The sequence below is a fragment of the Acipenser ruthenus genome, chromosome 50 (assembly GCF_902713425.1).
Source record: "Acipenser ruthenus chromosome 50, fAciRut3.2 maternal haplotype, whole genome shotgun sequence".
In the NCBI taxonomy this organism is placed as follows: Eukaryota; Metazoa; Chordata; class Actinopteri; order Acipenseriformes; family Acipenseridae; genus Acipenser; species Acipenser ruthenus.
In genome coordinates this window covers 6,448,624-6,469,866 of record NC_081238.1, presented here as the reverse complement: position 1 = coordinate 6,469,866, position 21,243 = coordinate 6,448,624, and the positions used below count along the sequence as shown (strand labels likewise).

General features: G+C 45.5%; 1 protein-coding gene across 1 annotated transcript; it reads right to left on the bottom strand.

The window, feature by feature from the left end:
• Positions 1–9,202: 9,202 nt before the first annotated feature.
• LOC117404790 (uncharacterized) lies at positions 9,203–20,686 on the bottom strand. Its single transcript, XM_059015401.1, has 23 exons — positions 20,550–20,686; positions 20,234–20,289; positions 19,583–19,672; positions 19,210–19,334; positions 18,712–18,855; positions 18,017–18,094; positions 17,156–17,326; positions 16,616–16,712; positions 15,929–16,152; positions 15,184–15,337; positions 14,815–15,023; positions 14,404–14,521; positions 13,970–14,145; positions 13,453–13,570; positions 12,682–12,851; positions 12,353–12,450; positions 12,047–12,186; positions 11,636–11,683; positions 11,250–11,433; positions 11,023–11,161; positions 10,762–10,849; positions 10,225–10,323; positions 9,203–9,335 (listed from the first exon to the last, which is right to left on the bottom strand). The coding sequence occupies exons 1-23, from the start codon at positions 20,570–20,572 to the stop codon at positions 9,241–9,243; spliced, it is 2,844 nt and encodes a 947-aa protein (XP_058871384.1). The 5' UTR covers positions 20,573–20,686; the 3' UTR covers positions 9,203–9,240.
• Between the last annotated feature and the right edge of the window lie 557 nt (positions 20,687–21,243).

Sequence of the window (21,243 nt, the reverse complement as noted above, 5' to 3'; positions counted from 1 at the left end):
GGGAAGCATTGTAAAGCACAGAGAGGTCTGGTAAAGCATAGGGAAGCATTGTAAAGCACAGAGAGGTCTGGTAAAGCATAGGGAAGCATTGTAAAGCACAGAGAGGTCTGGTAAAGCATAGGGAAGCATTGTAAAGCACAAATAGATCTGGTGAAGCATAGGGAAGCATTGTAAAGCACAGAGAGGTGTGGTAATGCATGGGGAAGCATTGTAAAGCACAGAGAGGTGTGGTAAAGCATAGGGAAGCATTGTAAAGCACAGACAGGTCTGGTAAAGCATAGGGAAGCATTGTAAAGCACAGAGAGGTGTGGTAAAGCATAGGGAAGCATTGTAAAGCACAGAGAGGTCTGGTAAAGCATAGGGAAGCATTGTAAAGCACAGAGAGGTCTGGTAAAGCATAGGGAAGCATTGTAAAGCACAGAGAGGTGTGGTAAAGCATAGGGAAGCATTGTAAAGCACAGAGAGGTCTGGTAAAGCATAGGGAAGCATTGTAAAGCACAGAGAGGTCTGGTAAAGCATAGGGAAGCATTGTAAAGCACAGAGAGGTGTGGTAAAGCATAGGGAAGCATTGTAAAGCACAGAGAGGTGTGGTAAAGCATAGGGAAGCATTGTAAAGCACAGAGAGGTGTGGTAAAGCATAGGGAAGCATTGTAAAGCACAGAGAGGTCTGGTAAAGCATAGGGAAGCATTGTAAAGCACAGAGAGGTGTGGTAAAGCATAGGGAAGCATTGTAAAGCACAGAGAGGTGTGGTAAAGCATAGGGAAGCATTGTAAAGCACAGAGAGGTCTGGTAAAGAATAGGGAAGCATTGTAAAGCACAGAGAGGTCTGGTAAAGCATAGGGATGCATTGTAAAGCACAGAGAGGTCTGGTAAAGCATAGGGATGCATTGTAAAGTACAGAGAGGTCTGGTAAAGCATAGGGAAGCATTGTAATGCACAGAGAGGTCTAGTAAAGCATAGGGAAGCATTGTAAAGCACAGAGAGGCCTGGTAAAGCATAGGGATGCATTGTAAAGTACAGAGAGGTCTGGTAAAGCATAGGGAAGCATTGTAATGCACAGAGAGGTCTGGTAAAGCATAGGGACGCATTGTGAAGCACAGAGAGGTCTGGTAAAGAATAGGGAAGCATTGTAAACACAGAGAGGTGTGATAAAGCATAGGCAAGCATTGTAAACACAGAGAGGTCTGGTAAAGCACAGGGAAGCATTGTAAAGCACAGAGAGGTGTGGTAAAGCATAGGGAAGCATTGTAAAGCACAGAGAGGTCTGGTAAAGAATAGGGAAGCATTGTAAAGCACAGAGAGGTCTGGTAAAGCATAGGGATGCATTGTAAAGTACAGAGAAGTCTGGTAAAGCATAGGGAAGCATTGTAATGCACAGAGAGGTCTGGTAAAGTATAGGGAAGCATTGTAAAGCACAGAGAGGTCTGGTAAAGCATAGGGATGCATTGTAAAGTACAGAGAGGTCTGGTAAAGCATAGGGAAGCATTGTAATGCACAGAGAGGTCTGGTAAAGCACAGGGAAGCATTGTAAAGCACAGAGAGGTCTGGTAAAGCATAGGGAAGCATTGTAAAGCACAGAGAGGTCTGGTAAAGCATAGGGAAGCATTGTAAAGCACAAATAGATCTGGTGAAGCATAGGGAAGCATTGTAAAGCACAGAGAGGTGTGGTAATGCATGGGGAAGCATTGTAAAGCACAGAGAGGTGTGGTAAAGCATAGGGAAGCATTGTAAAGCACAGACAGGTCTGGTAAAGCATAGGGAAGCATTGTAAAGCACAGAGAGGTGTGGTAAAGCATAGGGAAGCATTGTAAAGCACAGAGAGGTCTGGTAAAGCATAGGGAAGCATTGTAAAGCACAGAGAGGTCTGGTAAAGCATAGGGAAGCATTGTAAAGCACAGAGAGGTGTGGTAAAGCATAGGGAAGCATTGTAAAGCACAGAGAGGTCTGGTAAAGCATAGGGAAGCATTGTAAAGCACAGAGAGGTCTGGTAAAGCATAGGGAAGCATTGTAAAGCACAGAGAGGTGTGGTAAAGCATAGGGAAGCATTGTAAAGCACAGAGAGGTGTGGTAAAGCATAGGGAAGCATTGTAAAGCACAGAGAGGTGTGGTAAAGCATAGGGAAGCATTGTAAAGCACAGAGAGGTCTGGTAAAGCATAGGGAAGCATTGTAAAGCACAGAGAGGTGTGGTAAAGCATAGGGAAGCATTGTAAAGCACAGAGAGGTGTGGTAAAGCATAGGGAAGCATTGTAAAGCACAGAGAGGTCTGGTAAAGAATAGGGAAGCATTGTAAAGCACAAAGAGGTCTGGTAAAGCATAGGGATGCATTGTAAAGCACAGAGAGGTCTGGTAAAGCATAGGGATGCATTGTAAAGTACAGAGAGGTCTGGTAAAGCATAGGGAAGCATTGTAATGCACAGAGAGGTCTAGTAAAGCATAGGGAAGCATTGTAAAGCACAGAGAGGCCTGGTAAAGCATAGGGATGCATTGTAAAGTACAGAGAGGTCTGGTAAAGCATAGGGAAGCATTGTAATGCACAGAGAGGTCTGGTAAAGCATAGGGACGCATTGTGAAGCACAGAGAGGTCTGGTAAAGAATAGGGAAGCATTGTAAACACAGAGAGGTGTGATAAAGCATAGGCAAGCATTGTAAACACAGAGAGGTCTGGTAAAGCACAGGGAAGCATTGTAAAGCACAGAGAGGTGTGGTAAAGCATAGGGAAGCATTGTAAAGCACAGAGAGGTCTGGTAAAGAATAGGGAAGCATTGTAAAGCACAGAGAGGTCTGGTAAAGCATAGGGAAGCATTGTAAAGTACAGAGAAGTCTGGTAAAGCATAGGGAAGCATTGTAATGCACAGAGAGGTCTGGTAAAGCATAGGGAAGCATTGTAAAGCACAGAGAGGTCTGGTAAAGCATAGGGATGCATTGTAAAGTACAGAGAGGTCTGGTAAAGCATAGGGAAGCATTGTAATGCACAGAGAGGTCTGGTAAAGCACAGGGAAGCATTGTAAAGCACAGAGAGGTCTGGTAAAGCAAAGGGACGCATTGTGAAGCACAGAGAGGTCTGGTAAAGAATAGGGAAGCATTGTAAACACAGAGAGGTGTGGTAAAGCATAGGGAAGCATTGTGAAGCACAGAGAGGTCTGGTAAAGCATAGGGAAGCATTGTAAAGCACAGAGAGGTCTGGTAAATGATATTTAAAAATGGCAAAAAAATAAATAATAAAATAATAAACAAGTTAGCAACTTCAAAACTAAAATGTCTTGTTTTTATTACTGTCCCCTGCAGAGATGGAGTCTCTCACCTATCAATACTGTGTACCAGCCTGTCATTAAATACAAGCATACAACTCACTTTAAAGCAAAGAGAAGATTGGGAATAGTGACATGAGCGGTGTCTATTACCAAAACAATCGATTCATTGCAAAATAACCAATTATTATGAAATAACACGATAATTATTATGAAATAACACAATAATTATTATGAAAAGACACGATAATTATTATGAAATAACACAATAATTATGAAAAGACACGATAATTATTATGAAATAACATGATAATTATGAAATAATGCAATCATTATGAAATAACACAATTATGAAATAACGCAATAATTATGAAATAACGCAATAATTATGAATTAACAATAATTATGAAATAACGCATCGAATATTCTTCGTGGCACTAATGAGCTTCCTCACTCCTGTGTTTTGTATGGCTCTTGCAATCAGGGTTCAACTCCTACAGAAAATAGTGAGAACTGTGTGGGTCAACTGCACCAAACAAAAAGCTGCAGATGATCCAGTGATTAGCACTTCAAGACTAGACTAAACTAGTACGCTAGTCAGCACCAACTGCAACGAACCGAGAACTTCCAGCTAGAACTTCCAGCCAGTCCCCAGGTGCGGATTAGAAATGTTCCAATTGCAATGAACTACAGATGATGAGTGCTGTCCCCTAGAGGGTCCTGATATAAGGGACTAAATTAAACCACCAAGCTCTTTAGACCAAGTAGAAGAGTTACCGCACTAACTCAAGTTAAATGAGAAACCTCATTAAAGAAATGAAACCTTTAATACAGCCAATATCAAATACATAGTGTCACGAATGAATCTGAAAACTGTCTTCCCTTGTGCAAGGTGCAATCACCTTTTTTGAGTGAAAGGTGTATGCGGCAGAGATAGATGGCTCTTTGATAGAAACAGTTTAATTTATTTGAAGTCTTCCCACTGATGATAGGAAAGGGAATGTAGAGATGGGAGCCCTGCTAACAAGATTGAAGTTTTTGCAGGTATCAGGCTTTTAAAGGCACACCTGTGGTGGCTTTGACAGACTCATGGAGAGCAGAAACTGACCCAAGACTGTGACAGCTACAGGAAGCAGGCTGATCTTTGGGATGGAAATTGAACATTTGTGAAACTGCATGTGTGTTAAAATGGTGTAATAACTGTACTGTGTTTTAAAGAATATAAAGTCAGCAGAAATACTAAGCAAACTGTTAAAACACACTGTTCATACAAGTTATAATATGCTCTGTATTAACCTATAGGTATGTTAGAACATTCTATATTCCTGTTTATTCTGTTATATAACAGAATACACACTACCCGTCAAAAGTTTTAGAACACCCCCATTTTTCCAGTTTTTATTGAAATTTAAGCAGTTCAAGTCCAGTGAATAACCTGAAATGGTACAAAGGTAAGCGGTAAACTGCCAGAGGTTAAAAAAAAAAGTTTAGGTTACCAAAAACTGAAAAATAATGTACATTTCAGAGTTATACAAAAAGGCCTTTTTCAGGGAACAAGTAATGGGTTAACAACTTACAGCTGTTGATTACTTACAAACCCTCTGTCTGTATAAAAGCAGTGTTGGAACAGACTGTGTTACTACACCCTCTTAAGCATTATTTGGACAGTATTGTACTGCAGGAAGTAGTATATTGCTCTCATAATGGCGAGAAAAAGGCAATTAACAAATGAAGACAGACAGACCATTATAACCCTTAAAAGTGTAGGTCTTTCCTTTAGAGAAATTGCAAAGAAAGCCAAGGTGTCAGTGAGTACAGTTTCCTACACCATCAAAAGGCACTTGGAAACTGGAGGAAACTCTGACAGGAAGAGGTCTGGCAGACCCAAAGCCACAACAGAATCAGAAGACAAGTTTCTGAGAGTCAACAGCTTGCGTGATAGGCGGCTCACAGGACAACAGCTTCAAGCACAGCTTAACACTGGTCGAAGTAAGCAAGTCTCAGTTTCAACTGTGAAGAGAAGACTTCGAGCTGCAGGTTTGACAGGTCGAGTGGCAGTAAGAAAGCCATTGCTAAGATGGCAAAATAAGAAAAAGAGGCTTGCCTGGGCCATGAAGCACCGCCAGTGGACTACTGAAGACTGGAAGAAGGTCTTATGGACCGATGAATCAAAATTTGAAATCTTCGGTTCATCACGCAGGGTTTTTGAGTAGGCGAAAGGATGGTTCCTCGGTGTGTGACACCAACTGTCAAACATGGAGGAGGAAGCGTGATGGTCTGGGGCTCTTTTGCTGGATCCAGAGTCGGCGACCTGCACAGAGTGAGTGGCACCCTGAATCAAAACTGCTACCACAGCATTTTGCAGCGCCATGCAATACCCTCTGGTATACGCCTAGTTGGTCAGGGGTTCATCCTACAGCAAGATAATGACCCAAAACACACCTCCAGGCTATGTCAGAACTACCTTAGAAGAAAAGAACAAGACGGTAGGCTTCAAATCATGAAATGGCCAGCACAGTCTCCAGACTTAAAACCCATTGAGCTGGTTTGGGATGAACTGGACAGAAGGGTGAAAGCAAAGCAACCTACAAGTGCAACACATTTGTGGGAACTTCTGCAACAGTGTTGGGAAGAACTTTCCGAACAATATTTGATTTCCATTGCAGAAAGAATGCCACGAGTGTGTTCGGCTGTTATATCTGCAAAAGGTGGCTACTTTGATGAGTCAAAAATTTAGATTAAATTTTGTTAAACAAAACGATTCCATGATTTCTTTTTTTTATCTCCAATTGTTTATTTGTTCTATGCTTTAATTTCAGAGTACATTGAGACATTAAACTGCGTAAATTTCAATAAAAACTGGAAAAATGGAGGTGTTCTAAAACTTTTGACTGGTAGTGTGTGTGTGTATATATATATATTCTACAAGACCAGTTTAAATTGCAATCTGTTTTAAGGGTATCGATGCCCCGTTTATCTCCTCACTTACATGGGCGGTGCTCATTGCGGTTCTTCGCTTCTTAACCCAACATCAGCTGTCGGACTTCCCCGCTGTATTTTGTTTTTTTTTTCGTTCAGATACAATGACACACACACCGCGCCGCTCCGTCACTCCGCCCCCGTGTGTCAATCCACGCCGTCAGACACGCCCCCCCCCTCCCCCGAACACACGTGACGTCACAGGGTATGATTCTAACGAATGTAAAAAAAAAAAACTAATCTTTTATGATTTGTTACGTAATAGGCTAACGTCACTCCTCTCCAGTGACTCTCACCTATATAGAAAAATAACAAAGTCACCTTTTCACGCACTGAGGGGCTAACTTGTCAAAAACGTCATGCAAAATACATATATCTTTATTTATTTTGTGGCTGTGCACCCATTGCCACGGCTACACACGATGCATGTCAACAGCGTGTACACACCACGGTGCTGCCGCGGAAGAAACAGCCATGAAACGCTCCCTCACAATCGGAGCAGCGGGGTCCCTGGATTGTAATGAAACGCTCCCTCACAATCGGAGCAGCGGGGTCCCTGGATTGTAATGAAATGCGCCCTCACAATCGGAGCAGCGGGGTCCCTGGATTGTAATGAAACGCTCCCTCACAATCGGAGCAGCGGGGTCCCTGGATTGTAATGAAACGCTCCCTCACAATCGGAGCAGCGGGGTCCCTGGATTGTAATGAAACGCTCCCTCACAATCGTAGCAGCGGGGTCCCTGGATTGTAATGAAACGCTCCCTCACAATCTGAGCAGCAGGGTCCCTGGATTGTAATGAAACGCTCCCTCACAATCTGAGCAGCAGGGTCCCTGGATTGTAATGAAACGCTCCCTCACAATCGGAGCAGCAGGGTCCCTGGATTGTAATGAAACGCTCCCTCACAATCGGAGCAGCGGGGTCCCTGGATTGTAATGAAACGCTCCCTCACAATCTGAGCAGCGGGGTCCCTGGATTGTAATGAAACGCTCCCTCACAATCGGAGCAGCGGGGTCCCTGGATTGTAATGAAACGCTCCCTCACAATCGAAGCAGCGGGGTCCCTGGATTGTAATGAAACGCTCCCTCACAATCGAAGCAGCGGGGTCCCTGGATTGTAATGAAACGCTCCCTCACAATCGGAGCAGCGGGGTCCCAGGATTGTAATGAAACGCTCCCTCACAATCGGAGCAGCGGGGTCCCTGGATTGTAATGAAACGCTCCCTCACAATCGAAGCAGCGGGGTCCCTGGATTGTAATGAAACGCTCCCTCACAATCGAAGCAGCGGGGTCCCTGGATTGTAATGAAACGCTCCCTCACAATCGGAGCAGCGGGGTCCCTGGATTGTAATGAAACGCTCCCTCACAATCGGAGCAGCGGGGTCCCTGGATTGTAATGAAACGCTCCCTCACAATCGGAGCAGCGGGGTCCCTGGATTGTAATGAAACGCTCCCTCACAATCGGAGCAGCGGGGTCCCTGGATTGTAATGAAACGCTCCCTCACAATCGGAGCAGCGGGGTCCCTGGATTGTAATGAAACGCTCCCTCACAATCGGAGCAGCGGGGTCCCTGGATTGTAATGAAACGCTCCCTCACAATCGGAGCAGCGGGGTCCCTGGATTGTAATGAAACGCTCCCTCACAATCGGAGCAGCGGGGTCCCCGGATTGTAATGAAACGCTCCCTCACAATCGAAGCAGCGGGGTCCCTGGATTGTAATGAAACGCTCCCTCACAATCGAAGCAGCGGGGTCCCTGGATTGTAATGAAACGCTCCCTCACAATCGGAGCAGCGGGGTCCCTGGATTGTAATGAAACGCTCCCTCACAATCGGAGCAGCGGGGTCCCTGGATTGTAATGAAACGCACCCTCACAATCGGAGCAGCAGGGTCCCTGGATTGTAATGAAACGCTCCTCTTGAACTGAACGGAGAGGCGAGGGGTGGACACGATGCGCCAGCTAACCTGATTACCCTTCAAATACAGAGAAAACTTTACAGGCGAGAGAAAAGGTACAGCTCTAACACAAAAGTAGCAATATATATTAAATCCCTTAAACATTGTGTACCTATCAACTATTTCTCATATATATAATATATATATATGAGAGAGACACAGAGAGAGAGAGATTTCTACCATGATATCTGAAGATGCAAAGCCAAGACTTAAACCCAATTATTAAAACAGGAAGTTTTGTGAATGCGGTGTTACTGCATTTTAGCCATAGATACCCAAAAACATCTACTTTACACTAACTGGTAGTTTAAGTGCAGCAAACGAGACACAGCTGTGAATTCAGGGGCGATTGAGAGACACGTCACACAGAGCGAGGGGGGAGTATAGAACGGACACCCACCTAGACACGCCTACACTGACGTCACTGCGTGACCCGACCGAGCGCAGGTACCATGAACAGGAGGAGCGCAGACAGACCTCCCTTGCAATTTAACTTTCTGTAAGTCAGTCTTTAGCACTTTGCTTACAGAATGCAGTAGATTTAATTCTGCGTGCCATTCCCTTACCCGGACGCGTCACGTTTGACAGCGATAGCGTGGAGTTTGACCGGGTACCCATTCACTCCAGAGCTGTACGCATCGGTTTGAATTGAGACCAGACGCTAGCAGCTTTTACCCCTTTCAAAAAAAAGGGTTCCCCAAATCCCGGTCCTGGGAGACCCCTCAATCGGTCACTTTTCTAACAGAGCGCCGAATTACGCAACTGAACTAAATTCACTTACTAGACTTCAGAGCTATAATTATATATAGGATTTAAGATTTTTCTAGATAACTTAGAATCTGCAGAGATTTAAGAAATTTAAGTAAACAAATAATTTCAATTAAGGGTGTAATCAAGTAATGAAGAGCTCAATTGGAATGCAAGCCAAACACTATCTTAAAAGACTGTTTGAACAGCAAGCAGCGCTGGATTCCTGGTGTACCTTCAGGGTACAAGAAAGCAATGGGAGGACACACAAGAATCGAGATGCAAAAATCTTTATTGGGGTAGACAGCAAGTTTAACATCTCCTGAATCCGACAGCAACAAGAATGACGAGCAGAACTCCGAGGAGAGCGGACGCCACGCCCAGCGCCAGAACCAAGGGGGAGTCACCTGAAATTCAAAACATGACGGGGTGAGCACTAGGACCCGTGGGAGCCACAAGACGCCTCCAATTACAGTCAGCGTTGCTTAGCAACTTCAAGAAATTCTACAAGTTAACATGGAGGTACTAAACATTAAAAGAGTAAACTAACATTTGAACACCATCTTTATGCAAATCCATGAATTTATTATTTGTTTGGGGGGGCGTGAGAAGTCCTCAATTTAAATAATTAGTTTTGGCTACAAATTGCTGCATCCAGTTCTGAAGGACAATCAGAACTGATATTTCATACCGGCTATAGGATAGCGATTTAGCATCACAGGAATGGAAATAAGACCAGTTGGATAGTTTTGTCTATTTCTGTTTACACTAATATTTTAATAAGACACATACCTGAGCCGGTTACCGATACAGTCTGATCATGCTTCTAGTAAAATAAATAAAGCTTTGTGCTCCTTTAGCACCATCTAGTGGTTTATTACTGCAAACACTGGAAGTTAGTGGATTAGCAGACACTTCGCCAAAGCGACTTAGACTAGGGATGTGAACTCTGCATCACAACTGCTGCAGAGTCACTTCCAATAGGACCTTGTTTGTTTGGCGTCTCATCCGAAGGATGGAGCACAAGGAGGTGAAGTGACTTATTCACGGTCACACAGCGAGTCAGTGGCTGAGCTGGGATTTGAATCTCCTGCTAATAGACCCCCTTTAAGCTCTGGAGCAGCAAGCCTCATTCATATATAAATATATATATATATATATATATATATATATATATATATATATATATATATATATATATATATATATAGAAAGGCATCCCCTCCATAGCATCGGATGAGGAGGGTTAGAATTCAAATGACCAGGATATTCAACAGAACTCTCTCAAGGTCTCACCTGCTGTTTGAAGGTCCAGGACTTGTCCTTCTGCTACCAATTGGACCGGCCCGGCAGAAACGTAGCCTCTGATCTGGCTGTATCGATCCACACTACGGGCTGAGAGAAAGACAAAATTGAAACAACTCTCACCAGGGTACAGATAAAGGACTATTGCCAGCTCTGAGGTTTGACTTGTGGGTTTTATAGAATACAAAGTCAAATTTCTTTGCATTCATTTTACTGTAATGAAGTGTTCAGGTTTAATGGTTCGGATTAAAATTGCAACAGATATTGCATGAAAAAATGCATCATTATAAATACTCACTCAATGCAGAGAGCATTACCAGCACAATACAAAAAAAATCCTACAAACACTCAAATAGAGAATTGTATATATATTACACAGGAAGGACCCATCAGGATATTCACATCTTAAATAGATTAGGCTTTGTATTCCCTTCACTCAATGATAGCAGCTTCAATACAGCAGCGTTGATGCTGTACTGCAGCTGGTCATGCTTGCTTGTATTACAGGACTGATCTCCAGATGCTCACCAGATCTCTGGGCTCCAGGCACACAAGTCTTATTGCAGGTATCCTCCAGGTTGGGATCACAAACCACAGCCATGCAATGGAAATACACCTGGGGAGGGACAGAAGCAGCTCTCGTTAAACAGGAGAACACTGCCACACTGTGGCTGAAGTCAGTAGTGCATCAATCCCTCTTTCCTATTGAAGTTTAATAAAAGCATTCCTACTGAAGCACTTTGCATGGAGTGAATCGTCCCAGGTTCAAGTCAGAGAGGGGGCACTAACCTGTCTCCAGAAGGCAGAGTCCTTGCTAGACTGCTGTGCCTGCACCTCAAGCCTCTGGAGCTGGGGGGAGCTCCTGGTGAGAGTGCTGGCCGGCACTGGGTGGAAGTGGGTCCTGTACGAGTCTCCAGTGACCAGGCAGCTGCAGAGAGACAGGAACAGGAGTCATGACAAGCCTGCATTGAAAGCACAGCTGAAATGGGCAGCGCTAGGACTAGCAGACCCCTCACCTGTCAGTGACCAGGTCCCATTGAGGGCTGGAGTCCAGTTCAGGGGCCAGTGTGGCCCAGCAGTCCTGCAGGATAAGGTGGTCAGTCTGGCCATGAGGCTGCTGGAGCTCAACCTGCAGAAACACGGGCTCCAGCAGAGACTGGGACACGGGGAATGCAGAGTAGAACTGGGAGTAGCTCACATCTAGAGGGGAGAAAAAAAATTGTAGTCACTGCTGTGCTTTTGAAGCACTGGAGTTCAGGACTCCCTTCATAGCAAGGACAGGGGCTCATGGAAGTTGTAGTCTAATCCTGACAGTGGGCCAATGTGACCAGCTCTGGGAGTTTAGAATGAAGACTACAGAGCAGAATTTGCCAAGTGGAAGTGAAGACAGAGTTCAACTCACCCCTGGCTAGCCGAGCCTTCAGATTCAGAACATCTCTGGGACTCTTGGCTGCAAAACAAAATAAGGATTTGGTAAAATGCTAAAAGGCTTAAAAAGACAGAGAGAGGGCTACCATACAACATGAAAAGCACATCCATTTCAAAATGGACAGATCTCTAAAGAAATGTTCCATTTAAAATGCTCAGCTGAAACAGTAAATGCCAAGTAGAACATTTAATGATTTTTGATGCAGCCAATGTTCAATGAAGACCTTGAAGTCATCTCTCTCCACACAGAGTGTTCAGTCATTTACCATAAGCAAAGTTAACCAGCTGGCAGCACAAACAATGGATCAAAGCAAACTGTTGAAGAGATTTTCTATCCTTTAGTCCCAGGAGACAAGCCTGGTTCAGCTTGCTAGATACTCTGTACCTCTGCTCATAGGGTCATAAGATCGGACGTGCAGGGACCCAAGCCCCCGCACAGAGTAGGGGGCTGGAGCAGGGACCGCCTTCCTTTCAGCAGCCAGCGTCAGGGTGTCGTTGAGGGGGTAACGACAGCGGATCGTCAGCCTACGAGGTAACGACACAGGTTTAGATCAGGGGCTGGAGTCGTGTGTAAAACAGACTGCACGGTCCAGCTGGGTAGTCCGGTTCAGGGCAAATGGGCTGTGTGATGTCACAGCCTATGACATCACCACAGTTCCCTGTGAACCAGGAGACTCCCTCCTGTGCTCACCTGTATTCAGAGTCCCTGGTGATGACTGGAGCATTGGGTGGGAACAGCGCTCTGGTATACAGCACCTCGTTCTCGTAGATCAAGTAGTTACCCACAATCTGAAAACACAGGAGCCAGAAAAGCATGCTGGCAATACAAAGCTGACCTCCCAATAGCAAAATCTAAAGACTACCAGACAGTTAATGCATAGTCAACCACTCCCCAGTTGCTTTGGATAAAACAATGTTAAAAAACACAACCAAATGATCCAGTGAAGGTCTACCAGTGCCAGACCTGTATGAAGGACCATTGCCTTGACCCACAACACCACACAGGAAGCCCCAGCTCACCTGGCTCCTGGTCCCACAGGTGTTCACCCCAAAGGTGAAGAGAGCCCTGGTCGAGTCAAACTCTTTGGGTTTGCAGGTCTTGTCCAGCAGGGTGGTCTTGCTGGGATCCACTAATGGTATGGGCTCCATGGTGACAGCCACCACCGTCACCACTCCGTTAGGAAAGCACACTGGCGGGGGAGGAGAAGAATGAATTAGAGACCAGACAGAATCAAGGCAACGCCATGCTACCCCAATAACATCACCAGATCCTACAAGTCAGAGGTCTACACTTCAAGCTGGACTAGTGTCATTCTCCTCAACTCCTTGTCCTAACCCTACCTCAAGCTAGCTCTTCACACCCAGCTTCCATGCAGCCAGATTGACTACAGTGCAACCATTTTTTGCTAGGACTTGCATGCAAGTTAAAAGCAGGGTTCCCTAAAGGAATTCCAACACATTGATCAAGATTGCAATTAACTAAATATTTACAGTGGCAACAAGTGAATTCAACTTGTCAATTAAGTCGTCTCCAAAAACAAAAGGCTACTTAATTAGAGTTCTTGTATCAGAGCTAGGATTCCCAACAGACATGAAAACTCAAGACCCTGAACTCTGCAACTAGATCAGCCATAAACTGGGGACCACTTCAAAAATCTGAAGGACAGTCAAGAACGGAAGTCCCACAGGCTCAGAATGCATGGCAATAGGATCCTTGGAGTGGCTAGTTCTGGTGAGAAGCGTGGCCAGGACACTGCGAGGCGTCCACCGCAGTGAAGGAGTCTTCCTCACCCAGCAGCTCCCTGGTTGGGATTGGGCAGCGTTGCACAAACTGCTTCTCGACCTGCAAGGTCTTAACGTTCCTCATGTTCAGCTCCACTCGAACGGTGAGGCCCCTCAGAGAGATGTCCTGGGGAGGGAGGAAGCAAGGGACAAGTCACGGCTGGCAGTACCCTTGGAGCAACGTACTTGAAGTGAACAAGCATGGGGAGTTTGATACCTCTGAAACCAAGCATGCTGCCTCAGTTTGGGGGTGCATCTAGGAGTAGTGTTCAAAATGTATTAGAAAACAACAAGATTTGTCACTTAGATTTACCTACAGGAAAGCCTGCGTTGGTGTGAGAATTTCAGTCGGTAACAAATCAGTCCTACAGAGTGTAGCAAGATTAATGGCAACTAAAACTCAAACTAACCAACCCAATGGTCAATTCTCTGCATGGCTGGGCATAGAAGTCCCTTGGTAGAGGCTACCAGTTGACCAAACAGTGCTAGCCCTGGATTCAACGTTGAACCTCTGGGAGATCCTCACCTCATAGATGTAGCCAATGCTAAAGAGTGGCAACTCGATGGTGATCTTGGGCTCAACGATGGTGTAGGGTAGAGGGCGGCTCCCAATGCAGAGCTCCCAGCTGGAGTCCATGTTGCCCGGGGTCACTTCGAAAACCACGCTGCGGTTCGTACAAAAGCCTTTGACATCAGGAAGATCTAGAGGGAAGGGATTGGTAGGTCGGTCAACAAATGTTGCTTTCAAAATCTCCACTTTGTAGTTTGGCATATTCTGTATCCAACTGGCTTTGAAACAGTCGGCGACATACAAGATCGGTGGTACAATGTTGAAGACAGAAAAGTCAATGCCACAACGTAGCCCATGTCAGGTATGGGGTTGTTGCAAGTAGGTGAACCTGGCAAAGCTCTTACAGATCTAACTAGTCGAGAAATATCCATCCCCCCCAGTTCACTTACTAACATCCTTGACATCGCACACAATAGCAGCCGGGTGAAAATACGACTCATTCTGGGGGACAATGTTCAAGGTGTAGTTGATGTTCAAGGTGTACCTCCTGATGAGAGCCCCAATGTACTGCAAGAGAAAATCAGGTCAAAAGGTTACAGAACCACCCCACCCCCCAAAATCCTGGACTGTCACCTGCTGCAGACAGGCCACTCAAACCGTGCATGATACAGTCCATGTGCAATATTAGTTTTCATAATTCATGTTGCAGATTTGTTAGAGAGTCTTCCCCTGTGACACCTCATGGTCACGTGTATATAAATTAAGCTGGCTTTCACTATGAACAGGAGGCTTTCCCCCCCATTGGTATGGTTGTGTTCAATGGTTTGGTACCTCCTTATTCGAGTGGGGTTAATCCTCACCTCTACAGAGACCAGCGGGTTGTCGAAGGGGACCTTCAGGACGAAGTCCTTGGTGCCGTTGGGGTGCTGGACCTCGTTGATCTTCACGCCTCTGTTCTGGGCCTCGGGAAGGGTCAGAGGAACCCCGTTGAGGGTCAGGTTCTTCAGCTCAACGTCCGGCTTGAAGTTACCAAGGGTCACTGTGAAGCCCTTCTCACTCGGGACGGTGTCTGAGAGCAGGGATTAGAGAGGTGAAGCGCAAGAAACATAACTGCAGAGCTCTGAACCCCAGGACTGGGTGCAGCAACACTAGAGTTTCTAACCCTGTTCACCCCCCAATCGCGTGCTCCAAGGTTACCCCTACAGTGCAGGCCTGTGGAGAGTACTCACTGTTCACCACATAAGGGGTCTCAGGGAGGTAGGGGGAGCGGGCTGGCTTGAAGGAGCGGTGCTGGGTCACCTCCCACAGGTCGTCAGCCCATTGGTGCTCCAGGAAAAGGTCAATCTCATACACCTGGTTGTACTTGTTATCAATCACATGACTCTGTAAAAAGACAGGGGTTAGATATAGAAATCAGTACAACATCTGACTCATTGTGTGACCCTGAGCAAGTCACTTCACCTCCTTGTGCTCAGTCTTTAGGGGGAGATATTGTTGCAAGTGACTCTGCAGCTGATGCATAGTTCACACACCCTAGTCTCCAAGTCACCTTGGATAAAAGCATCTGCTAAGATAAACAAAACAGACTCCCCCCCCCCTATATCCCCAGATTCTCATATGCAATAACTTAGGCCAAGTAGTTAACAAGGGATTTTCCCCGGATACAGGGAGAAGACACGCAAAACTGCTGCCACTACACCCCCTTCCCCAGGGAGAAGGGGCTTTTGATTTAGAACGACGCTTCTCTAAAGCAACTTGACGAGACTAGGGGGGGGGGGGTGTGAACTATGCATCCTCAACTGCAGAGTCACTTCCAACAGGACCTCATTTGTTTTACGTCTCATCCGAAGGACGGAGCACAAGGAGGTGAAGTGACTCGCTCAGGGTCAAGCCAGGAAAAAGCCCTTCTCTAAAAATCACCAAGCCTCAAGCCTCCACAGACAGACCCAACCAGAGGGTCCCTGGCTATCTTACCTTGCGATACCCCCCCACAGCTCCAAAGGGAACGCGGATTTCCACTGCAGTGCTGTTGACTAGCAGCTGGTACCCCCTGCTGGTAGCAGCGACCTCATCCAGGCCCCTCCCCTCCACCCCCATCGTGATCCGTTTATCCAGGAACTTGGTGGGATGCAGGACCAGCGGGGTGATGAGCCTTGGGGTGACCCAGCTCAAGTAGGTGCCATCGAAAACAGAGGGGTCTGGAAAGAGATGAAACACGAGGCATTTTGCCATGGTATACTATTCTTTCCCCCCCTTGGTGTAGAAAAGGGATTTGTTTTTATAGACTTTAAAAAGTCAGATGACAATATGTTTATGGTCTTAATGCATGGAAGATGAAGCACTTCTAAAACACTAGCACCAGAACTAATTTTGGAGAATTTATGCAGTTTGACATAGACTGTTATAGGGTAGAGATTTAACATGGAGCTATGTCAGTCACATGCTCAAATACAAAAAGTTACACCCACCCTCAAAATGAGGACAATGTCACTTAATGGGTTAATAGGTTGTGGAAGAATGAGTTCCACATAGCGTGTCAAAGTGTAGCCAATTCAAAGTCAAGTGTACAATGCACTAGACTGTTCCACTTAAGTTCCCAGCTCAGGTAATGCTTCCCGACCATTAGCCCTCCTAGGATTGCTGTGCTCCTCGGCGACTCACTCTTGGCGCAGGCAGCTGAAGTGTCCACCAATAGCAGCATCCACCTCTGCTTGTAGAACACAGTGGCTCTGATGGCTTCCACAGGGATCCCCGACACCTGAGGATAGAGAAGAGCGTTGCAGCAGAGACCGCGACAAGCCCCGCGCCTCACCGGAGCAGAGACCGCGACGAGCCCCGCGCCTCTGCTTAAGTCATTCCTAGACTACTATTATGGCATCTTGCAATACAAAATACTTTACATTACACATTAAATAGATCTAAATTGTTCAAAACAGCATATTAAATTGGGCTCGATTTTACTCCTAGTCCTATGCAAAATTGAGAAGGCAGCTATAGCCAAAAAATTAAAATTCAGAAAATTAAGTTAATAGCAAAAGAGATTTAACTTTAAATCCATCAGCATTTAAAAACGCCAAGTTCGTCAACATCCTATTTTTTGCCTTGCTGTATATTTCTGGAGAGCCCTCAGATGTTAACACACAAAAGCACGCCATTAAATAATGGAAGCTGGTTTGGGATCACAGTATTTTAAGAACTCACCAGGAGCACCTCGGACATGGGCATGCCGTAGGGCGATCTGAAGACTACGCGGCTGGACGTGGAGTTGACGAGGTATCCTGCAGTACGGGCGTCCTCGGCGGTCATGGTTTTGGGGGGCATCCCGGTCTGGTGGAACACCACCTGCCACTCGGACATCACCGCTCCCTGGGCCTGCAGAGCAACACAACGAAAAGCCAGCCGAGACCCAGAGCCATTCGGGGGAGCTGCAAGAGGTGCAGTTCAGAGAGCGTCCACAAGAGGCACTGCAAGCGCTACAGAAAGAAACCTCTACACCAGAGGCATCAAACTCCACTCCGAGGGACAGTGTCCATTCCAGCTTCTCTCAAATGAACTTACTTGAACCAATTGGATAGGGTTAATATTTATGCATGGTCTTGGTGGATTCCAGAAAATTCATTCAAGGTACACTACCTATACAAACAGAGGCCCGGGAGAGATGGTAATGCGTCCTATTAATCAAATGAAACGAAGTGCTTCAGAGCTGTGGGTTGAAGACACTGTGGTCCACCAGGAACAGTTTGACAACCCTGCTCTACACCAGACCCCCCCCCCCCCCATCCTGGGGACCCCCTGCACTTGCAGATTCTCATTCCAACCAGTTTATCAATTGCTTACACCCTTCATTCATCTAATAGTGCTTAAACCTGCAATTGTCCTCAACTTAAGTTACTTCTAAAAGTTGAATACACTGCCAACCATTTAGACGCTGAACACAATTAAAGGTCTTAAGCCAATAGTTCAATTGAGTGCTCAGGCGGAATTAAACACACAAGGGGTCCTCCAGGACCTGGGAAGCCCTGTACCCCCCCCACCCCCCATCCCAGTTGAAAGTTCACTCACTATGGAGAGAGCCGCTTCCCAGTCCTCCTTCTCCAGTCCTTCCTGAGCGATGACCGGGACATTCTTCCTGACAGACACCTGGGGGCAGGAGGTTTGAACAGCAGGGATTGGAGCCAAGACTCCCCATGCATAGCAGGCAGAGACGTGCCTGGTTTTGTGACAAGCTTGTTACCTAGGCACACTGTGGCTAAAATCAAGCTCACAGTAAAACCTGGACCGGAAGTGAAACTGCTATGCAACAGGAATCGCGTTTACCCCTGAAGTGGAACTCCATTAGTTAGAATAATTTAACAGACACCCTTATCCAGGGCGACTTACAATTGTTACAAGATATCGCATTATTTTTATATACACTTACCCATTTATACAGTTGGGTTTTTACTGGAGCAAACTAGGTAAAGTACCTTGCTCAAGGGTACAGCACCACCACTTCACTGCTGCCCAGGGAGCAAAATAAGACTCCCAATGCAAAGCAGTTTGATCCAATCCTGGTTTTACTACAAAAAAAAAAGACACCCAAGGTTGTTACCTACACACTGTGGGTAAAATCAAGCTGATCATAAAACCTGGAATGGGTGAAACTGCTATGCAATAGGAGTCATTTCCATCCTTAAATCACTAGGATGTGATTGATCTATTAATAGGAGCAGATACATTGCTCAATTGTGAACCCTAGTTTCGGGGGTCCCCTTCACCTCCATGTAGTTATCCTCACAGACGATCTCACGGGGGTTCCAGGGGCTCTCCATCCTGCAGGACAGGGAGAAGGGGTGGACCGTCTCTCTGCCCAGAGAGTCCAGTCTCACGAAGCGGTACTGAAGCGCATAGGAGACGTCATTCTAGAGACAACAGAGAAAGAACCGGTCGGTACGGGAGACTTCTTCACAAGTGGCATACGGGGCTAGGACTTCCAAAAACAGGGTGGATGACAAGACCATTGCACCCCTAAAAGGAATGGGAGACCATTTCTGAGATAGTTCACCTCTTTCAATTGAAAGGAACTTAATGCACCAAACCGACTTCAAATGAATGCGTTGCCATTGCGAGATGTTTACCTGCCGATTGCAGACTTAATGAACATTGTAATTGATAAAGGGAACAGGATTATATAGGTGCATGTGTGTTTTTTCAGTCCAGCGTTGCAGTGTACGAGTGTGAAGCGGGTTTTTTTTTTACTGCAGTGACGTACTCACCACGCTCTCCACGTGACAGGCCAAGAACGACGCTCTGAAGATCAAGTCTCCGGGAAGGTTGAAGGAATACGTAAACCCGCACGCCGCTGCGTAGCTGTCATTCAGCGGGTAAACCCCGCTTCTATCTGGAGGGGGGGTAAAAATGAGGGAGAACATCGCAACGGGGTACCGAGCAAATCCCATAGGGATTGAAATCATTTCAGAGATTCCGTTTATCTGTGGCACTCTTAACCAGCCAATGAGAGTTTCCTTTAAATTACTCTAATTCTGATATCCCACAAGGTTTTTATTAACAAAGAGACCCAACGTTTTACCCTATACTCAAAACCCGAATGCCCGCACAGCTGCCGTTTCTTAAACCGACCCAACTTACCGATGACGTCAAAGCGAAAGTTACCGCCGGCAAACTTGCCATTGGTTGACATCCAGAAGTACCGATCCCGGCACTCGGTCACAAAGTTACCTGAAGTCAGAAATGAACGCACAGAGCCGCTCCGTTATTTAAGAACACCGGCAATACAAAGTCACACACCATATTAAATAGAATAGATAAAACGTTTTGTAAGTTGGCTATATAGCGTTTCATAAGCCTAAACAAAGCTGCCAATTCAATCGATTAATAGAATACTCATAACTTGAACCAACTACAGCGTTCAGGAAGTCTAAACGTTACATGCCAAATCATCAAGGGCGAGTTCCCAGTTCAATTAATTCTCTTCATTAAGATCTCGAGTGACTGTCAATTATCTGATCTGCCCCGAGAACTATCACCCTTTTATTCTGTATACAAGGGCGGTCAATCAATTTATTAAACATACCTGATAATATTGTGATAGACATAATACACAGATTCCAGGTAGCGGGAGTCCTGGACCAGCCCAACTGGATAACATTAAATACCCCAACATTAGTGTAGAGTTGGGTTTGTGAACCCAAGACACACAAGTACCACATGAACCCAAGTGATACAGATATATTACACTGCAGACTGGAGATTGTTCTGCGGCGTGAATATTGATCTTACCCGACAAGTCCTGAGCGACCAAGCCAGCCGGCAACACCGCACATAACCAGGCAACTCTGGAACAATAATAATCACATATACATGTGAATTCTTAAACATCCGACACACTCATCCGCAGTAACCAGTTAACTGAAGGAGAATGCTAAAGTACAAATTAACTTACAGACCAAGGACTATGCTAAATTGTTAATTATTTTAAATGTGCACAGATAGAGGGGTTGTTGGAATTGGTTGAAAAGGTGATAACCACAGTCCACGAATAGTGAGACAACATCTATATCTATCTTAAAATCTAATTTAAAAAAATTAAACTCACCCTAAAAGCAGCCTGAACCCCATCTCAATACGATTTCTCCAACCGTGTCCACCACAGATCACCAATCACTAACAAAACCTCGCTTATCTACAACAGAAAGAAGCCGCTGCGTTCGCTCGCTTGTTGGGACACGGCGCGCCCCGGGGTTTATAAAGCCCTCAGAATCGCCCCGCTTCCGATCACAGCACCTGACTGAGACTGAACTGAAGAGTCAACACGTGGTCTTAATCACGCGTGATTAACTGCTGATCGGGAGTCCCCAGTTATCATCATCATCATCATCATCATTAGTAGTATTTTGTTTTCTGAGTTTAATTTAATTAATGACGCAATGCGGGTCGATTTCCTCAATTGATCCTCCAGAGCGCGCAATGGGTCGGAATTGCTTGATCAATCCCACCTGCTATCGCTGCCGAGACCCGGCGTCTCCAGTATATATACTCGGGTCGGGTCCGGTTAAACGATGTCGGTGGTGTTGAGGTGTCGTGGTTATTCGGGCAATCAGCGTGGAGGACAGATACAATCGCCGTCGCGCTCTTTTTACAGTAAGTGCAGTCTTATTTATGGTTTTTTAAAAAATCTTATTTAAATTAGGAGGTAGCTGATATATATATATATATATATATATATAATGTATATATATATATATATATGTATATATATATATATGTGTGTGTATAAACTAGAAACACTT